Genomic DNA, 22,431 nt, shown 5'->3' with positions numbered 1-22,431 from the left:
GTCGTTGTTGAGCTCCAGCGGTGGGTCCAGCAGGGCCTTCATGGAGATCTGCTGGGAGTCTCCAGGGGCCACGTGGCCCTCCGGGATGTGGATGCTGATGCTGGTGTCTGGAAGCTGGACGGTCCCTCCAGAACTGTCTAAACGGCACACAATGTTGGTCTCCACTGGCTGTGTTTGTCCCCAGCCTGGGTTCTGACCCAAGGAGTCCAGGTCATGGCAGGACCTGGCTAGCTTGCGGTGATTGAGCCATGCCACCCGGAAGTCCTCTCTGCTCTGGAACTGTTCAGGTGCAGGGGCTTTCAGGCCTCCAAAGAAACCTGAGGATGCCTGAGGGGTGTCATTCTGAGCTTGCAGGATTGAAAGTTCTGAGAGACTGTAGGATCGCTTGCTCCTGAAGAATGGGTTGTCCCTGCATAACATCTGGCCCACTCCCAAATTGGGGCTGATGGGTTTCAGATCGAAAATGCCGCTGCCAAAGCTGTTGATGTTGATGCTACTGCTGGTAGAGTTTGGTGGGACAGAGGGGGCTAGGTTGTCAAAAAGAAGAAGGTCCACTGACTTACTGTTCTCATTACTGTTCTGATCCAAAGAACCTTGAAGGGCCCCGTTGAGGAAAGGGTTAGTGGAGCTACGGCTAAGGGGCTGGTGATGGGGGGCAAAGGGGTTCCCGTTTTGGGGGGCAGTAGGTTTCAGCATCACCCCGGTCCAATCTCCAAGGAGGTCCAGCTCCTTGGCTCCCTCCTCAACAGAGCAGTCTCCTAAGCTGTCGATCATACCACTGTCACTGAATGAGGAGTCCCGGTAGTTGATGGGCTGGACGTATGTCGCAGGGATGTAACCCATCTCAGTGCTGTTGTGGGCGTACCACCACTCTCCACCCGATGTGTCCAGCACAAAGAGATGTTCTCCCTTGGAGAAACTGAGGGTGGTGAAGCTGGAGGGACAGTAATCCTTAATAGCAACGACTTCCCTGGCGGTGCCGAAGGAGGCAGTGGCGTCCAGTCTTAAGGCACTGGGAGAAGGCACTGGAAAAGCAGAACATAAAAAAAAGGTAAATCAGAGAATCAATATTACGACAAATATCTTAACATAAAGGTTTATTGTAGTCATGTGATGACTGTACATTTACACAAACAAAACGTTTTTTTTTATGCAGTTAATTAACACGTAATAATCAACCTCATAGCGTACCTTTGACATCTGTGAGACAGTTGGATTCAGACACTCCATCACTGAGGTCAATGAGTGTCCCCTCTGACTTGCAGCGCGGCAGTGCAATGTTGTTGTTTGTCGCTCTGATTCGATGGGCGGCCATTGTTGGTTATTTCCCTGCACACCCAACCTATGTGTTCATGCTGCTCTCCTGAGTTAGGTTTTAGCCAAAGGCAGAGTTAGCCATCAACAGCCTTCCATGGTGTCTGGAGGAGAGAAAAAAAACTGGATTTAATTAGCTTTTAGCTACACTTGACAATCTCATTAAATGGGCCAGATGCATTCTGATTAGAAAAATAAATCAGACTTGCAACCTGCTCACTAATATAATCAAGAGGAACAAACGGATTACCAAATGCTGACAGGATGTAAATATCCCCCAGATATTTGCAAGTTTCACATGTGGCAGGAATTTGAATGTGGCAAGTGAAAGAAAAACACCCCTAGTCCCTAGTGTGTGTGTGTGTGTGCGCGTGTGTGAGAGTTGTGTCTGACCACGTAATTCCTGCACACACAAAGTTCTCTTCCTCGAGGTGGGTGGAGGACATTCAATGTGAGACTCCAAAGAATGCATGATCATTTCCAATAGAATGACAAAAAATATTATTGGACATTCGTGTGAAACTCTATAAACACTGAATTGTCTTAATCTCATCTCTCCTTGGTCTACAATCTTGAAATTCTACATTCTGTTAAACTATACCAAAAGACAGGTCGTCCTGAGAGTAGTTGCATGGTATACCAAAACGTATGTACTTTTTCCAATAATAGAACATGAACAACGGTTAGGTACTAGAATTCGTTACTTTCAGCAATTCTGTCAAATGAGTCTCACGTTGTCTACTGATTGAGAGAGGATGAAGTCTGTCTATCAGCACAGCTCATGTCCCCTTATAGTGCTAGAGCACTGTGACTGCTCCACTTACTCATTGCTAGCTCTAGCCTGTCCTGAGGAATCACTGAACTCACTGGGAGTCTGGGCTGCATCATGTTAACTCTCCTTTCATACTGTTCTGAGGAACCACTGAACTCACTGGGAGTCTGGGCTGCATCACCTCTTATTCTACACAGAACACAACTGAATAATCCAACAAGGCATGTAGAAACTGTTGAAACTGTTCATTACAAAACAAGCTATTTGATATGGAATTTTAGGACCCGTTTAGGAATCAAAAAAATATATTGAATTTGGCCTTTACTTCTATAGCCCAGAGAAACGCATTGAATAACACATTCATGAATGCCGAAAAATGTATCATAAGAAACAAGGTTTTGAAGAGATTTGTCCCTATATTTAGGATATAAAAGTTCAGGAAATATTTTATATATACTGCTCAAAAAAATAAAGGGAACACTTAAACAACACAATGTAACTCCAAGTCAATCACACTTCTGTGAAATCAAACTGCCCACTTAGGAAGCAACACTGATTGACAATACATTTCACATGCTGTTGTGCAAATGGAATAGACAACAGGTGGAAATTATAGGCAATTAGCAAGACACCCCCAATAAAGGACTGGTTCTGCAGGTGGTGACCACAGACCACTTCTCAGTTCCTATGCTTCCTGGCTGATGTTTTGGTCACTTTTGAATGCTGGCGGTGCTTTCACTCTAGTGGTAGCATGAGACGGAGTCTACAACCCACACAAGTGGCTCAGGTAGTGCAGCTCATCCAGGATGGCACATCAATGCGAGCTGTGGCAAGAAGGTTTGATGTGTCTGTCAGCGTAGTGTCCAGAGCATGGAGACGCTACCAGGAGACAGGCCAGTACATCAGGAGACGTGGAGGAGGCTGTAGGAGGGCAACAGCCCAGCAGCAGGACCGCTACCTCCGCCTTTGTGCAAGGAGGAGCAGGAGGAGCACTGCCAGAGCCCTGCAAAATGACCTCCAGCAGGCCACAAATGTGCATGTGTCTGCTCAAACGGTCAGAAACAGACTCCATGAGGGTGGTATGAGGGCCCGACGTCCACAGGTGGGGGTTGTGCTTAAAGCCCAACACCGTGCAGGACGTTTGGCATTTGCCAGAGAACACCAAGATTGGCAAATTCGCCACTGGCGCCCTGTGCTATTCACAGATGAAAGCAGGTTCACACTGAGCACATGTGACAGACGTGACAGAGTCTGGAGATGCCGTGGAGAACGTTCTGCTGCCTGCAACATCCTCCAGCATGACCGGTTTGGCGGTGGGTCAGTCATGGTGTGGGGTGGCATTTCTTTGGGGGCCGCACAGCCCTCCATGTGCTCGCCAGAGGTAGCCTGACTGCCATTAGGTACCGAGATGAGATCCTCAGACCCCTTGTGAGACCATATGCTGGTGCGGTTGGCCCTGGGTTCCTCCTAATGCAAGACAATGCTAGACCTCATGTGGCTGGAGTGTGTCAGCAGTTCCTGCAAGAGGAAGGCATTGATGCTATGGACTAGCCCGCCCGTTCCCCAGACCTGAATCCAATTGAGCACATCTGGGACATCATGTCTCGCTCCATCCACCAACGCCACGTTGCACCAGAGACTGTCCAGGAGTTGGCGGATGCTTTAGTCCAGGTCTGTTCTGCCTGCGGCTACGGAACCCTGACCTGTTCACCGGACGTGCTTGTTGCACCCTCGACAATTACTATGATTATTATTATTTGACCATGCTGGTCATTTACGAACATTTTAACATCTTGACCATGTTCTGTTATAATATCCACCCGGCACAGCCAGAAGAGGACTGGCCACCCCTCATAGCCTGGTTCCTCTCTAGGTTTCTTCCTAGGTTTTTGGCCTTTCTCAGGAGTTTTTCCTAGGGAGTTTTTCCCAGCCACCGTGCTTCTTTCACATGCATTGCTTGCTGTTTGGGGTTTTAGGCTGGGTTTCTGTACAGCACTTTGAGATTTCAGCTGATGTACGAAGGGCTATATAAATAAATTTGATTTGATTTGTCTGGGAGGAGATCCCTCAGGAGACCATCCGCCACCTCATCAGGAGCATGCCCAGGCGTTGTAGGGAGGTCATACAGGCACGTGGAGGCCACACACACACTACTGAGCCTCATTTTGACTTGTTTTAAGGACATTACATCAAAGTTGGATCAGCCTGTAGTGTGGTTTTCCACTTTAATTTTGAGTGTGACTCCAAATCCAGACCTCCATGGGTTGATAAATTGGATTTCCATTGATTATTTTTGTGTGCTTTTGTTGTCAGCACATTCAACTATGTAAAGAAAAAAGTATTTAATAAGATTATTTCATTCATTCAGATCTAGGATGTGTTATTTTAGTGTTCCCTTTATTTTTTTGAGCAGTGTATATATATATATATATATTTGTTTATTATACACACAAAATATGTGGACACACTTCAAATTAGTGGATTTGGCTTTTTCAGCCACTCCCCTTGCTGACAGGTGTATAAAATCGAGCACATAGCCATGCAATCTCCATAGACAAACATTGTAAGTGGAACAGCCTGACTGAAGAGCTCAGTGACTTTCAATGTGGCTCCATCATAGAATGCCACCTTTCCAACAAGTGAGTTCGTCAAATTTCTGCCCTGCTAGAGCTTCCCCGGTCAACTGTAAATGCTGTTATTGTGCAGTGGAAACGTCTAGGAGCAACAATGGCGCAGCCGCAAAGTGGTAGCCCACACAAGCTCACTGAACGGGACTGCCGAGTGCTGAAGCGCGTAAAAAATATCTGTCCTTGGTTGCAACACTCACAACAGAGTTCCAAACTGCCCCTGGAAGCAAAGTCAGCACAATAACTGTTTGTTGGTAGCTTCATGAAATGGGTATTCATGGCCGAGCAGCCATACACAAGCCTAAGATCACCATGCGCAATGCCAAACGTCAGTTGGAGTGGTGTAACGCTTGCTGCCATTGGACTCTGGAGCAGTGAAAATGCGTTCTGTGGAGTGATGAATGGTTTTTCATGGTTCGAGCTAGGCCTCTTAGTTCCAGTGAAGGAAAATCTTGACACTACAGCATACAATGGCATTCTAGACAATTCTGTGCTTCCAACTTTGTGGCAACAATTTGGGGAAGGTCCTTTCCTGTTTCAGCATGACAATGCCCCTGTGCACAAAGCAAGGTCTATACAGAAAAGGTTTGGAAGAACTTGACAAGCCCGCAGCAATGTTCCAACATCTGTTGGAAAGCCTTCCCAGAAGAGCGGAGGCTGTTATAAGAGCAAAGGGGGGACCAATTCAATAATAATGCTCATGATTTTGGAATGAGATGTGTGTGTATATATATATATATATATATATATATATATATATATATATATATATATATATATATATATATATATATAATTTTACACATACAGTTGAAGTCGGAAGTTTACATACACAGGTTGGTTAAAGCTTGGTCGCAATTGGTCTTCCAAATGGACAATGACCCCAAGCATACTTCCAAAGTTGTGGCAAAATGGCTTAAGGACAACAAAGTCAAGGTATTGGAGTGGCCATCACAAAGCCCTGACCTCAATCCCATAGAACATTTGTGGGCAGAACTGAAAAAGTGTGTGCGAACAAGGAGGCCTACAAACCTGACCCAGTTACACCAGCTCTGTCAGGAGGAATGGGCCAAAATTCACCCAACTTATTGTGGGAAGCTTGTGGAAGGCTACCTGAAACGTTTGACCCAAGTTAAACAATTTAAGGCAATGCTACCAAATACTAATTGAGTGCATGTAAACTTCTGACCCACTGGGAATGTGATGAAAGAAATATAAGCTAAAATCATTCTCTCTACTATTATTTCACATTCTTAAAATAAATCGGCTATCCTAACTGATCTAAGACAGGTCATTTTTACTAGGATTAAAGATCATGAATTGTGAAAAACGTATGTATTTAGCTAAGGTGTATGTAAACTTTCGACTTCAACTGTATTTAACCCTTTTTAGGGGTTGGCACAAAACTACCTTCAAACGAGTCCCAAGACGCGTGTGGGGGTCGTAGAGCAAAACTGTGAACACCATCATGTTCGTGACAGTCATAATAGTTACTAGGTGAAACTGTTCGGACGCTACAGACGTTTTCGTGAGATGCAGAAGTGCGACATCGGCGGATGCGGTGGATTAAAGTGACAGATTTTGATGAGCATTTTTTTAAATGATGTTACTTAGATTGGGCTTCAGGGCCACACTCCACTTAAACATAATTTACCAACAAATTTGTGTTTAGTGAGTCCACCAGATCATCGGCAGTAGGGATGACAAGGAATGTTCTCTAGACAAGTGCATGCATTGGAGCATTTTCCTGTCCTGCTAAGCATAGTGCCTTTGTGTGTCAGGGAAAATGTATGGAGTAAAAAGTACATTATTTTCTTTAGGAATGTAGTGAAGTAAAAGTTGTTAAAAATATAAATAGCAAAGTACAGATACCCCAGAAAACTACTTAAGTAGTACTTTAAAGTATTTGTACTTAAGTACTTTACACCACTGCCTAGTACCTTAACCATAATGCAAAATGTTTCAGATTTCAAAGCTGATGGTCACCAAAAACATTATTTAACTTTGTCTCGCCTGCCTCACGTCTCTCCCAGTCAAGATCATCTTTGCTCAAGCCTGTGTATGTGAATGAGGTCATGGGTCTTAAAGAGACAGTGCAAAAGATACAGAGCACACTTTTCTAAGTGCAAATGTTGTTGATCAGGGCCCAGTTTCCCAAAATCATCTTAAGGATAAATTCATCGTTAGAAACTTAGTACCAGCATTGGTAAATCTCCAAGTTTTTTTTCCAAAAACCATCCTTATTAACGTTGCACTTTAAAACACTCAATCTAACGCCTGCCTCAGACCGCTGGTAATCTAACGCCTGCCTCAGACCGCTGGTAATCTAACGCCTGCCTCAGGCCGCTGGTAATCTAACGCCTGCCTCAGGCCGCTGGTAATCTAACGCCTGCCTCAGGCCGCTGGTAATCTAACGCCTGCCCCAGACCGCTGGTAATCTAACGCCTGCCCCAGACCGCTGGTAATCTAACGCCTGCCCCAGACCGCTGGTAATCTAACGCCTGCCCTCAGACCGCTGGTAATCTAACGCCTGCCCTCAGACCGCTGGTAATCTAACGCCTGCCCCAGACCGCTGGTAATCTAACGCCTGCCCTCAGACCGCTGGTAATCTAACGCCTGCCTCAGACCGCTGGTAATCTAACGCCTGCCTCAGACCGCTGGTAATCTAACGCCTGCCTCAGGCCGCTGGTAATCTAACGCCTGCCTCAGGCCGCTGGTAATCTAACGCCTGCCTCAGGCCGCTGGTAATCTAACGCCTGCCCCAGACCGCTGGTAATCTAACGCCTGCCCCAGACCGCTGGTAATCTAACGCCTGCCCCAGACCGCTGGTAATCTAACGCCTGCCCTCAGACCGCTGGTAATCTAACGCCTGCCCCAGACCGCTGGTAATCTAACGCCTGCCCTCAGACCGCTGGTAATCTAACGCATGCCTCAGACCACTCGTAGAACAGTTAAGTGCGTCGGTAGATGATTTTTTGCCCTCCTGTCACTTTATACACACAAACAAAATCTTATCCGCATCTTTGTGACAGCCGACAACTTCAGACTAAAGTTGACTAAAAATACAAAGTTGCCGATGTCGTTGCAATTGATACAAACAAGGGAAGTATAAAAAGGTGCTTCAAATGAAAACCGAGATGACTGCATTAAAACAAATAGTAGGCTATAGGCCTACTTTAATCATATTGAAATACATTTCATGATCAATCAACTGAGTTCTATTTTTCTACTTGTTTTCATTTTTTTATTTTATTTCACCTTTATTTAACCAGGTAGGCCAGCTGAGAACAAGTTCTCATTTACAACTGCGACCTGGCCAACTGCGACACAAACAACACAGAGTTACACATGGAATAAACAAACGTACAGTCAATAACACAATAGAAAAGTGTGTGGGAATGAAGTAAGATTAGGCTATAGTGGCGAAATAATTACAATTTAGCAGTTAAACACTGGAGTGATAGATGTGCAGAAGATGAATGTGCAAGTAGAGATACTGGGGTGCAAGGCTACTGTAGGCTACTGTCTAATGTTTCAATATATTTCATGATCTGTAGTCTAACATGTGCGGGAGCTGATCCGTCATCAGTATTGTGAAATAATTATAATGTTAAGGAAAGATTTGAATGGAGAAAGGTGATTCGAAAGCAGCGCTCCCTTTCTTTCGATCCCATCAGTAATCGACACATGCTCGAATGAAGCACTTAGCGACCATTCTGTCTGCATGGTGTTAGAGGAATGATGCATCATTAAAACACCCGTAAGCCTTCGTTCCATTGCTATCGGGAAACCAGGCCTAGTACAAGAAAATAAGTCCCAAAGGGAAGGGAAACAGATTGTCATCTGTAGCTTCATGAAATTTGCCAAAACAAGTTCAATAACTCAATGCATGCACACACTCCTATTAAATATGCATTCACCTGTATTGTGAATTGGCGCAGGCTACATCTTGATTTACACAATTTATCAATAGAGATTTACCATTACAATAAATCACAACCAATATGTTATGCAGTTACAATGGTATAAAACTAAGTCAAATTGATTCTATGATTGCATAATTGATTCATTAATGCATACATTCTCCCCCAATTATTATTTTTTTTTACTAAAAAGATCTGTCTGGATTAAATGCCACTGTGACTGGCTAATATGCCTTCTTTTGATGCCGTGGAATTGTTTTGGTATTGAGTATCGTGATAGTATTGAGTATTGTGATACTAAACCTGGTATCAAAGTCAAAATTCGGGTACTGTGAGAATATAGAGAATGCAACCTGCTGTTTTCAACTCTCTAGAGACAGCAGGAGCGGTAGAGATACTCTCAATGATCAGCTATGAAAAGCCAACTGACATTTACTCCTGAGTTGCTGACCTGTTGCACCCTCGACAACCACTGTGATTATTATTATTTTATTTTTTTTGACCCTGCTGGTCATCTATGAACATTTGAACATCTTAGCCATGTTCTGTTATAATCTCCACCCGGCACAGCCAGAAGAGGACTGGCCACCCCTCGTAGCCTGGTTCCTCTCTAGGTTTCTTCCTAGGTTCAGGCCTTTCTAGGGAGTTGTTCCTAGCTACCGTGCTTCTACACCGGCATTGCTTGCTGTTTGGGGTTTTAGGCTGTTTCTGTACAGCACTTTGTAACATCAGCTGATGTAAGAAGGGCTTTATAAATAAATTTGATTAATTTGATTGAACCAACAGATTGCTACCTTTTTTGCAATTAAGTCATGTGACTTACAGTTAGTGGCCCAGTGACGTCTGGGTTTGGCCGGGGTAGGCCGTCATTGTAAATAATAATTTGTTCTTAACTGACTTGCCTAGTTAAATAAAGATGAAATAAAAATGAAAATAGTGCATTCATCTTAACTCTGGGATAAGGTCTAGTTTCCTGAATTTCCGCCTGACTGACATGCCCAAAGTACATTGCTTGTTACTCAGGCCCAGAAGCCAGTATATGCATGTAATTGGTAGCATTGGATAGAAAACACCTACGTTTCTAAAACTGTTAAAATAATGTCTGCGACTATAACAGAATTGATATGGCAGGCAAAAATCTGAAGAAAAACCAACCAGAATAGGTTTTATATTTTTTGAGGTCCCAGGCTCTTATAATGGAATCCTATTGTTCCTATGTAATTCCGTCTCCCAGATTGCAATTCCTATGGCTTCCACTAGATATCAACAGTTTTTATTCAAGGTATCAGGCTTGTTTTTGAGAAGAGCACCGGAACAATATCAGTCTTTCGGGGCGTGAGGGAGAGGGTGCGCACTTGCTAATTTTGCTTTCCTATTGAACATACTACTTTCCATATGAAATATTATAGTTTATTTACATTTTAGAGTACCTGAGGATTAAATAGAAACGTTGTTTGACTTGTTTGGATGAAGTTTAGCTTTTTGGACTCCTTTGTCTGCATGTTGAACGAGTGGATTACTGAAATCGATGGCGGCAGCGAAACAGACTTTCTGGGATATAAAGAAGCATTTTATCTAACAAAATGACCATTCATGTTGTAGCTGGGACCCTTGGGATTGCAAACAGAGGAAGATCTTCAAAAGTAAGTGATTTATTTAATCGCCATTTGTGATTTTATGAAGCCTGTGCTGGTTGAAAAATATGTTGATCTGGGGCGCCGTCCTCAGACAATCGCATGGTATGATTTTGCCGTAAAGCCTATTGTAAATCGGACAGCGCAGTTAGATTAACAAGAATTTAAGCTTTTAAATGAAATAAGATACATGTATGTTCATGAATGTTTAATATTGCGATTATTTATTTGAATTGCCCGCCCTCCAATTTCACCGGATGTTGTCGGCTGGTGTCCCGCTAGACGCCTATCCCTAAGAAGTTTTTAAGATACCTGGGTGGGACAAGCACATATCACAGTAAGTACACATTTTTCTCAAAGTAGCTTGGCAAAGTCAGAGCTAGTAGGAAAAAGTAAAGTGAGTGGTTTACCTCCTCTTGTCTTGGAAATATATCCCGTTGATGTTAGTAGGGCCCTTTCGTTACACAATCTTTGAAATAGTAAACCCTTGAGTCTTTGAACAGTTTGAGATTTTGCTTCACTCAGTTTTTCTGTACTTTGAAATAAATCTAACCATCAAGGATATATCAGTGAAAGGGATTTCTAGAATATGTATATTAGTTAAAAATAGTACGACAAGCTAATTTCTATATCCATTCCCTCTGAAACTTTTGATCGTTGATCATACTTTGGAGAGGATGGTTCTGTACTAAGAGAGATGTGAAAAAAGACCTGGAAGAAGATATATTTGAGAGGAAATGGGATAGCTAAAGTGCCATACTGAAACAGAATGATAAATGAAGTGCATATCCAAAAAGCTCAATTTGATTTCAAGTAAACATTATGTCTGACAGACTCGGATCCTTCAGGAGGGGGAATAGACAGCACTTTGAGCTGCAGCCCCAAAACAATTTGACAAAATAGGTGACTCTCGCTCAATGTTAAAAATATTTATTCTAGGCTACTTTTTAGAACATGCCTTTTCGGTCAAGACAACCTAAGCGAAAAAAAGCCTTTTTATAATTCTTGCTGCTTGTATCAAAAAACAACAGACCAGGTGTTGCTACTCACTGAAAAGCCAGACCTCATCTCAGCTATTCTCAGTTTTCTTTCCACATGTTTTGTGGATGACCCAAATACCAAAACATCAAATTAACAGTCACATCTGCTCTGCTACCTCTCCCACACTGAAGGAGAGGTAGTTTGTGTAAAGTGACAAAACTCCCATCTGCCTGCTCCCCTGTGCAGACAGAAAATCACCACACAGTGGGTGTGGCATGTGACAAAATCTAACATTTGAACTGTAATACGACTTCGGGGTATTGAGGACGGGGGGGGGTCTCAGATGTTTTAAAGAAATTAGCTACAGACGGCTATATCAGTCCGCTAATACAAGACCAGTAAAGGCCCAGTGCACTATTTTAGAGAATTTATTTTTATTTACATTTTTTATAATTTTATTCCTTGCCCCCCAAAAAAACCCGATATCGATAACCGATATTTAAAATTTGAGCAGCCTTTTAAGCATTCTAGTACAGTTAAATAGTTTACACACATACATGGACGCAGCGGTCTAATGCACTGCATCTCAGTGCAAGAGGCGTCACTACAGTCCCTGGTTCGAATCCAGGCTGTATCACATTCGGCCGTGATTGGGAGTCCCACAGGGCGGCGCACAATTGGCCCAGTGTTGTCAGGGTTTGGCCGGGGTAGGCCGCCATTGTAAATAAGAATTTGTTCTTAACTGACTTGCCTAGTTAAATAAAGGTCACACACACACACACACAGACTAAAAAGTTATTTTGTTGGCATTTACGCATGTCCCCATTACCAGTAAAACAATCAAAACCTATTTATTTCACTTACTTGCTGTGCTGTTTCGTTGTTCATTTGTTCAGTCGTTTCATTCTCAACCAGGATTTCTATGGAACGCCGTTTGGGTCTTTGCATGTCAAAAATGAGAGACGTCAAATAATATGACGTGTCAAATAAGCTTGTTGACTAATCAGGACCTGAATATGATTGCACGTCACATAATAATTTAACGCGTTCATAATTTTACGTAGTTATTACACAATCACTCGTATTTCATGTCTCAACGATTCATCGATACGTATGCTATGATGCTGGTAAAGTTGTCTCATGCACTTACAGTGCTGGTCATAAAAAAAGCTAGCTAGCTCATGGATGCAAACAATGTTCTTCCCCCAAAACATAGAAAAAATACATAATCTGCTATAGTTAGCTAGCTAGGTGTCATCATCTAAAATAACCTTAGAAATTAAGACAGTTCTTATTTGATTAATGGTGGTCCGACCCATCTATGTGAAGCTAGCCACAATAGTGGACTTTGCGGTTAGCCTTCAAAATAAAATAATGTCATTGACAGTAATGCAAATTAATACATATAGTAGAATTATGCCATAATTGAATAGATCATGCTAAACGAGGTTGGAATGTTATATAAAATCAACAAAAATACAATTTGTTAATTTGACAAAAATCTGTTGAAATCAAACTGGATGTATTATACTTTAGAATTGCATTGGGGGCATACTTATTTCACTGTACAGTGACAGTGACACTCAGTGACACCCAGGGAACATTAGCATTGTAGCTCTTATTGCCGGACAGTGAATTGAGCCACATTTATTGTCAACCTATGTGTATTGAAGACTATTCCAGAGGAAAAACAATACTGCGTGGATGTTTTGCAGTCTGATAACTCTTTTGAGGACGTTGTGAAAAAATATATTGGGATACCCCATTTCATTGATCTCCAATCCTTGGGTAAAGCTGTACAGTGCAATATGAATGTCAACACACACAATAGGCTGACTGGGGAGGTGATTTCACAGTCACAGTCCCGCGATAAGAGCTCCAATGCTAATATTTGTGTGAACTCTTCAAAGTTGTGTTCTATGGGTGTCCCTGAGTAGACTCATACCCCATTTCATTGCTTCACATTCCAACCTTGTTTACATTATCTGGCCTAAATATGGCATGAATGCACCAATTGTAACGTTCTGCATCACTTTCAAAGAGGTACTTTTATTTGGAAGGCAAACCGCAAATTCCACTATTGTGCCTAATCCTTATTGTGGCTAGCTTCACAACACATAACCCGGTCAGGTCGAGCCTCACTAGCCAGATGAAGCTAGCTGGCTGCTTATAATGTTAGCTTTGGGCAACAGGTTTAAGTAGCTGGCTAGCTATTTATTTTCATGAACTGTAGTTCAATTTCAATAGGCGAACAACAAAGGGCTACCTAGATAATACTTACTCACAAGGATTCCTAAATCTTTGCTAAGAATAGTGAAAATGGCTGCAGTTTCTACTGGTCATTGTTTTCAGGCTGGTTGTATTGGTGCTAGCTAGCTACCCCAGAAGTTGCGGTCGAACAAATAATGCTTTATTACCAACGCGGTATAGTAAACACATCGTTCGGGGACGGTGCTTAATTGTTTGCAGACTTTTTTGTACAGCTTTGACAGCGCTACTGTTGGTAGGGTGGCGCTTGGCTTGCACGCGCAAAGTCAGAACACACAACATTCTATAATAGAACAGTGTTATTTGACGTGTCAAGTTAAAAGCTTATTTCAAATCAAATCACATTTTAAGTCACATGCGCCAAATACAACAGGTGTAGACATTACAGTGAAATGCTTACTTACGAACCACTAACCAACAATGCAGTTTAAAAAAAATATGGATAAGAATAAGAAATAAAAGTAACATGTAATTAAAGAGCAGCAGTAAAATAACAATAGCGAGACTATATACAGGGGGGTACCGGTACAGAGTCAATGTGGGGGGAGACACTGGTTAGTTGAGGTAATCAAATCAAAGTTTATTTGTCATGTGCGCCCAATACAACAGGTGTAGACCTTACAGTGAAATGCTTACTTACAGGCCCTAACCAACAGTGCAATTTTTAAGTAAAAAAAAATAGGTATTAGGTGAACAATAGATAAGGAAATAAAAAACAGCAGTAAAAAGACAGTGAATAATAACAGAAGCGAGGCTAAATACAGTAGCGAGGCTATATACTGGCACTGGTTAGTCGGGCTAATTGAGGTAATATGTACATGTAGGTATGGTTAAAGTGACAATGCATATATGATAAACAGAGAGTAGCAGTAGTAGCCAATGGGCGGGGCACCGGTTAGTCGGGCTAATTGAAGTAGTATGTACATGATAAAAAGACAGTAGCAGCATCGTAAAAGAGGGGTTGGGGTTGGACGAAGACGCACAATGCAAATAGTCCTGGTATTTGATAAGCTGTTCAGGAATCTTATGGCTTGGGGGTAAAAGCTGTTAACTTCTCTAGGATAGGTGGGACGGTAGCGTCCGGTGAAATTGCAGAGCGCTAAAATTCTAAATACACCCTTCGTAATATTAAACATTCTTGTAAATACATGTATCTTACATCCTTTAAAAGCTAAACTTCTTGTTAATCCAGCCGCTGTGTCAGATTTCAAAAACGCTTTACGGCGAAAGCATACCTTGCAATTATCTGAGGACAGCGCCCTGCACACAAGTATTACTAGCATTTTCCAACCAAGCATTAGCGTCACGAAAGTCAGAAATATCAATAAAATAATCAATTACCTTTGAATATCTTCTTCTTTTGGCAATAGAAAAGGTCCAATCTACACAATAAATTGTTGTTTTGTTCGATTAAATCCATTTATATAGCCTGACACAAAAGACTTTGTAAACGGCTTGTGTCATGAATTCCGTCTCCTTCAACTTTCGACAAAACAGTCGATGTAATTACTCACACTAAACTTACGTTTATCTAGTCATGGTTGGTTTCATTTCAATCCTTTGTTTGTTAGTAACACATCCAGACTTCATGGTTCTTTTCGTGGGACGTATTGACCGAAAGGAACTGATTTGAACACACCAAACAATGACATCATTGCGCACCAGTGCTTCGTTGATTGACTGTATTTCGGCCCAATGACCACTGATCGTCTTGAAATCTAGCTTGGTAGATAGCCAATGAGTTGAGGTAAACGGCAATGTGTAATGGTTAAATCCAGGAAGACTAGCCCTTGCTTGAAACTCAAGCGTAAAGACACTCATTCGCCATTGAAAATTTTACCTGAAGTAGCCACGCTGGTTACGCCTAGCAGTATTGTTTCGAGAGCATTTTCCGCAGTTTTATCAGAAGAATTATGGCGACCAAATCTAGGAAATCAAAGGCAATGTCTAGGTATACAGATCTACACAATATTATCGACAAAATTGATAGAGAAAGTGAGACGGAATTACTACAAGATGAGTCAGATAGTGACAATAGTTTTGACTCGCAAACCGAGGAGATGTTCTTGTATGGAGAAGATGCAGTGTTGGACTGGTGAGTACTTCTCATGCCATTGTTTGAAATTAATAATATCAAATATTATTCATTTGAGTTGTTTTGGAGATATTTTTATTTTATTTGCCATGTATAAAAATATAATCAGTAATGAAATATGTAATGAAATGTGTAAAGTGGCTCTACATTGTGGGTAGAGTGTATGTATGTATGTATGTATGTATGTATGTATGTATGTATGTATGTATGTATGTATGTATGTATGTATGTATGTATGTATGTATGCATGTATGTATGTATGTATTAGAGGTCGACCGATTATGATTTTTCAACACCGATACCGATTATTGGAGGCCCAAAAAAGCCGGTACCGATTAAATCGGCCGATATAAAAAAACAAATTATTTGTAATAATGACAATTGCAACAATACTGAATGAACACTTATTTTAACACATCAATAAAATCAATTTAGCCTCAAATAAATAATGAAACATGTTCAATTTGGTTTAAATAATGCAAAAACAAAGTGTTGAATTAAGTAAAAGTGCAATATGTGCCATGTAAGAAAGCTAACGTTTAAGTTCCTTGCTCAGAACATGAGAACATATGAAAGCTGTTGGTTCCTTTTAACATGAGTCTTCAATATTCCCAGGTAAGAAGTTTTAGGTTGTAGTTATTATCGGAATTATAGGACTATTTCTTGCTATACGATTTGTATTTCATAATCCTTTGACTATTGGATGTTCTTATAGGCACTTTAGTATTGCCAGTGTGACAGTATAGCTTCCGTCCCTCTCCTCGCTCCTACCTGGGCTCGAACCAGGAACACATCGACAACAGCCAGCCTCAAAGCAGCGTTACCCATGCAGAGCAAGGGGAACAACTACTCCAAGTCTCAGAGTGAGTGACATTTGAAACACTATTAGCGCGCACCCCGCTAAATAGCTAGCCATTTCCCATCGGTTACATCAGCCTAATCTCGGGAGTTGATATGCTTAAAGTCATAACATTGCGATGAGCTGCTGGCAAAACGCACAAAAGTGCTGTTTGAATGAATGCTTACGAGCCTGCTGGTTCCTACCATTGCTCAGTCAGACTGCTCTATCAAATCATAGACTTTATTATAACATAACACACAGAAATACGAGCCTTAGGTCATTAATGTGGTCCAATCCGGAAACTATCATCTCAAAAACAAAACGTTTATTCTTTCAGTGAAATACGGAACCGTTCTGTATTTTATCTAACGGGTGGCATCCATAAATCAAAATATTCCTGTTACATTGCACAACCTTCAATGTTATGTCATAATTACGTAAAACTCTGGCAAATTAGTTCGCAACAAGCCAGGCGGCCCAAACTGTTGCATATACCCTGATTCTGCGTGCAATGAACGCAAGAGAAGTGACAATTTCAGCTGGTTAATATTGCCTGCTAACCTGGGTTTCTTTTAGCTAAATATGCAGGTTTAAAAATATATACTTCTGTGTACTGATTTTAAGAAAGGCATTGACGTTTATGGTTAGGTACAGTCATGCAACGATTGTGCCATTTTCGCAAATTCGCTTTTGTTAACCTGTTGGGGTGTAGGGGGCAGTATTTTCACGGCCGGATGAAAAACGTACCCAATTTAAACAGGTTACTACTCTGGCCCAGAAACGAGAATATGCATATTATTAGTAGATTTGGATGGAAAACACTCTGAAGTTTCTAAAACTGTTTGAATGGTGTCTGTGAGTATAACAGAACTCATTTGGCAGGCAAAAACCTGAGAAAAAGTCAACCAGGAAGTGGAGGATCTGAGAATTGTAGTTCTTCTTTCTAGTCCCTTTAGAAACTACAGTATTTGTGGGGTTACGTTGCACTTCCTAAGGCTTCCATTGGCTGTCAAAAGCCTTCAGAAAGTTGTTTCAGCATTCTCCTGTCACTGGGCAGATAATAGGAGCTCAGTTACTGAGTGGACTGCCTGGCAACAAAGGGATTGGATATGCGCAGTCCCGCGAGCACGCTGTTCCTTCTTTTTCTCCTTGAATGAATACGCTATTGTCCGGTTGGAATATTATCGCAATTTTACGTTAAAAATACCATAAAGATTGATTTTAAACAGTGTTTGACATGCTTCTAAGTACGGTAATGGAACATTTTGACTTTTCGTCTCTGGTACCACACTCGCGCGTTATGCCTTTGGATAGTGCTCTGAGAGCACGAACAAAACGGAGGTATTTGGACATAAATATGGATTATTTCGAACAAAACAACATTTCTTGTGGAAGTAGCAGTCCTGGGAGTGCATTCTGACGAAGATCAGCAAAGGTAAGAGAATATTTCTAATACTAATTCTGAGTTTAGGTTGCCCCGAACTTGGCGGGTGTCTGCATAGTTTGCCGTGATGGCTGAGCTATGTACTCAGAATATTGAAAAATGTGCTTTCTCCGCTATTTTAAAAATCTGACACAGTGGTTGCATCCAGGAGTAGTCTATCTATAATTCTTTAAATAATTTTTATATATTTTGTCAACGTTTATGATGAGTATTTTTGTAAATTGATGTGCACATTCACCGCGAGTTTTGGTGGGAATACATTTTCTGAACATCACGCGCCAATGTAAAATGCTGTTTTTGGATATAAATATGAACTTTATCGAACAAAACATACATGTATTGTGTAACAATGTCCTAGGAGTGTCATCTGATGAAGATCGTCAAAGGTTAGTCCTTCATTTAGCTGTGTTTTGGGTTTTATTGACAAATGTCCTTGCTTGGAAAATGGCTGTGTGATTATTTTTGTCTATGTACTCTCCTAACATAATCTAATGTTTTGCTTTCGCTGTAAAGCCTTTTTGAAATCAGACAATGTGGTTACATCAAGGAGAAGTGTATCTTTAAAATGGTGTTAAATAGTTGTATGTTTGAGAAAGTTGAATTATGACATTTTGTTGTTTTTGAATTTCCCGCCCTGATATTTCACTGAATTTTCTAAAACTGTTTGAATGGTGTCTGTGAGTATAACAGAACTCCTATGGCAGGCAAAAACCTGACAAGGTTTCATGCAGGAAGTACCCTGTCTGACAAGGAGTTGTGCGTCTTGCATCTGTTTATTGAAAAGTAAGGATCTTAGCTGTAACGTGACAATTCCCAGGGCTCCGATAGGCTCTCAGAACCCGGGAAATACCTGAAGGTTGACGAGGCAGCCTCAGGCTGAAACACATTATCGCCTTTGGTAAGTGGCGGCTCAGAGGACCTTTGAATGAGGCGCGTGCACGATTCGCTCCTGAGGAGAAATTTTATTCGGCTGTTTAGGCTCAATGCATATTCCCGGTCGGAATATTATCACTTTTCTACGAGATAAATGGCATAAAAATTGGTTTTAAACAGCGGTTGACATGCTTCGAAGTACGGTAATGGAATATTTAGACATTTTTTGTCACGCCAATGCGCCATGCGCGAGACCGTGATGTAGCATTCTGATAGTGTCTAGAACTCACGAACAAAACGTCGCTGTTTGGATATAACGATGGATTATTTGGGACCAAACCAACATTTGTTATTGAAGTAGAAGTCCTGGCAGTGTATTCTGACGAAGAACAAGCAAGGTAAGAACATTTTTCTTATAGGAAATGTGATTTTGGTGGAGGCTGACCTGGGTGGGTGTCTAAATAGCTAGCCCTGTGATGCCGGGCTATGTACTTAGATTATTGCAAAATGTGCTTCATCCGAAAAGCTATTTTAAAATCGGACATATCGAGTGCATAGAGGAGTAATGTATCTATAATTCTTAAAATAATTGTTATGCTTTTTGTGAACGTTTATCGTGAGTAATTTAGCAAACTGTTAGTAAATTCCCCGGAAGTTTGCGGGGGTAACAGCCAGTTGAATCCTGTGGCGTGATTTTCAAAACGTTTGAAATGCTATTACTTCAATTTCTCAAACATATGACTATTTTACAGCTATTTAAAGACAAGACTCTCGTTAATCTAACCACACTGTCCGATTTCAAAAAGGCTTTACAACGAAAGCAAAACATTAAATTATGTCAGCAGAGTACCCAGCCAGAAATAATCAGACACCCATTTTTCAAGCTAGCATATAATGTCACAAAAACCCAAATCACAGCTAAATGCAGCACTAACCTTTGATGATCTTCATCAGATGACACACCTAGGACATTATGTTATACAATACATGCATGTCTGTTCAATCAAGTTCATATTTATATCAAAAAACAGCTTTTTACATTAGCATGTGACGTTCAGAAAAAGCATACCCCCCGCAAACTTCCGGGGAATTTACTAACAATTTACTAAATTACTCACGATAAACGTTCACAAAAAGCATAACAATTATTTTAAGAATGATAGATACAGAACTCCTCTATGCACTCGATATGTCCGATTTTAAAATAGCTTTTCGGATGAAGCACATTTTGCAATATTCTAAGTACATAGCCCAGCCATCACGGCTAGCTATTTAGACACCCACCCAGTTTAGCCTTCACCAAAATCATATTTCCTATAAGAAAAATGGTCTTACCTTTCCTGTTCTTCGTCAGAATGCACTCCCAGGACTTCTACTTCAATAACAAATGTAGGTTTGGTCCCAAATAATCCATCGTTATGTTCCATCAGCGACGTTTTGTTCGTGCGTTCTAGACACTATCAGAATGGTAAATCATGGTGGTGCGCATGGCGCATAACGTGACATAAAAATACTAAATATTCCATTACCGCACTTCGAAGCATGTCAACCGCTGTTTAAAATCAATTTTTATGCAATTTATCTCGTAGAAAAGCGATAATATTCCGACCGGGAATCTGCGTGTCTGTAAACTGAGGGAAAAACCGAAAGGCGGGGGCGGAGCAGGTCACGCGCCTAAGTCTTTTGTCTGCTGATAGACCACTTAGCAAAAGCTCTCGTGTGTTTCAGCCAGGGCTTTGAATTACGTCATTCAGGTTTTTCCCGGGCTCTGAGAGCCCATTGGAGACGTGGGAAGTGTCACGTAACAGCAGAGATCCTGAGTTTTTGGAAGAGATGTCAAAGAAAGCAAATAAATGGTCAAACAGGCCACTTCCTGTAAAGGAATCTCTCAGGTTTTTGCCTGCCAAATGAGTTCTGTTATACTCACAGACACCATTCAAACAGTTTTAGAAACTTTAGGGTGTTTTCTATCCATATATAATAAGTATATGCATATTCTAGTTACTGGGTAGGATTAGTAACCAGATTAAATCGGGTACGTTTTTTATCCGGCCGTGTAAATACTGCCCCGTAGCCCCAACAGGTTAACTGACTTGCCTAGTTAAATAAAGGTGTAAAAAAATAATAATAATAAAAACAAATAGGCCAAATCGGTGTCCAAAAATATAGATGTCCGATCGGCCTTCCCTGTGGCTCAGTTGGTAGAGCATGGTGTTTGCAACGCCAGCATGTTGTGTGCAATGCCAGGGTTGTGGGTTCGATTCCCACGGGGGGCCAGTACAAAAAAAAATATTTTTTAAATGCATGAAATGAAAATGAAATGTATGTATTCACTACTGTAAGTCGCTCTGGATAAGAGCATCTGCTAAATGACTAAAATGTAAAATGTTATGAAAACTTGAAATCGGCCCTAATTAAAATCGGTCGACGTCTATTATGTATGTATGTATGTATGTATGTATGTATGTATGTATGTATGTATGTATGTATGTATGTATGTATGTATGTATGTATGTATGTATGTATGTATGTATGTATTAGATCTTTTTTACATTTATTTTATCTAAACATGGAATGGGGTAGAATGGAACAACACCTCACCATAGTGATTTGGTTCCCTCTATATAAAATCTGTGTCTGTCTTTATTTCACAGTCCCAGCAACTCTGACTGGGAGCCCCCACTGCCAAGGTGCCCATCCCCCACAGAAGCTGGTTCATCCAGCCGGACCCCTGCTGTCTCTGTCTCCACACCTACCCCCGCCCGGTCAGGTGTGAAGTCAGTGACAAAGAAGCAGAGGTGGGGAAGAGATAAACCTGCAAACAAAGAGGAAGAGGGTCGTTGGCACTCTGTGCTGGAGGAGGATGTCAAGCCACTTCCTCCAACATTCAGAGCGAAAAGGCCACCAGGACCTCCACTGGACATGACTTCAAAGTACAGCCCCATTCAACTTTTTCAGCTGTTTTTCACCTCGTCAGTTGTTGATTCCCTGGTGTTGAACAATAATAAGTATGGTGCTAAGAAGCAGGCAGGCAAGAAACAGGGATTGAAGCCCATTTCCATGTCAGATCTTTTTTGTTACCTGTCAATGGTCATTTATATGGGTCTTGTGAAGCTGAAAACCCTGAAAGACTACTGGAAAACTGATTCCTCTATATCCACTGCCTTTCCCCTCCACTGTCATGTCATGGAAAAGGTTTCTGACAATCTCACGGGCGATTCATATCAGTGACCCAGAAGTTGATGAGGACAACAAGAAGAAGCGTGGCACAGCAAGGTTTGATAAGCTCTCCAAAATAAAACCTCTACCACAGTGTGGTTGAGGCCTGCAAGACCTGTTTTCAGCCCGCCCAGAACCTTTCCATCGATGAGAGGATGGTAGCCTCAAAGGTCAGAATTGGCCTAAAACAATACATGAATGACAAACTAACTAAATGGGGTTACAAACTGTTTGTTTTGGCTGATTCTGCGTGTGCATATACGTGCAATTTTTTTGTTTATGAGGGGAAGAGCAGTTTTGTGACCGGTAAGGGACTCCGTTATGGAGTTATTCGATTTTCAACTGCTGGGGAAGGGCCACAGACTTTTTGCGGACAACTTCTACACAAGCCCTACCCTGTTCACAGCCCTGAGGAAGCTGGATGTGTGGGCTTGTGGCAC

The 22,431-nt window shown here is 41.5% G+C and overlaps 1 protein-coding gene across 2 annotated transcripts in view; it reads right to left on the bottom strand.

The window, feature by feature from the left end:
* LOC115155526 (SH3 domain-binding protein 4) overlaps positions 1 to 22,431 on the bottom strand; it is a 97,328-nt gene that overhangs the window by 44,933 nt on the left and 29,964 nt on the right. For both annotated transcript variants that reach the window (XM_029702209.1, XM_029702210.1), the window contains exons 2-3: positions 1,192 to 1,418; positions 1 to 1,025 (exon numbers count right to left, since the gene is read on the bottom strand). The exon at positions 1 to 1,025 is cut by the window's left edge and continues 1,365 nt beyond it. In XM_029702209.1, the coding sequence (XP_029558069.1) occupies positions 1 to 1,025; positions 1,192 to 1,315 (1,149 nt within the window). In that variant the 5' untranslated portion in view covers positions 1,316 to 1,418. The remainder of the gene's footprint in view (positions 1,026 to 1,191; positions 1,419 to 22,431) is intronic.

Source organism: Salmo trutta, chromosome 20, assembly GCF_901001165.1.
Source record: "Salmo trutta chromosome 20, fSalTru1.1, whole genome shotgun sequence".
Lineage (NCBI taxonomy): Eukaryota > Metazoa > Chordata > Actinopteri > Salmoniformes > Salmonidae > Salmo > Salmo trutta.
The sequence above is the reverse complement of the archived record's forward strand: the minus strand, read 5'-3'. Positions and strand labels throughout refer to the sequence as shown.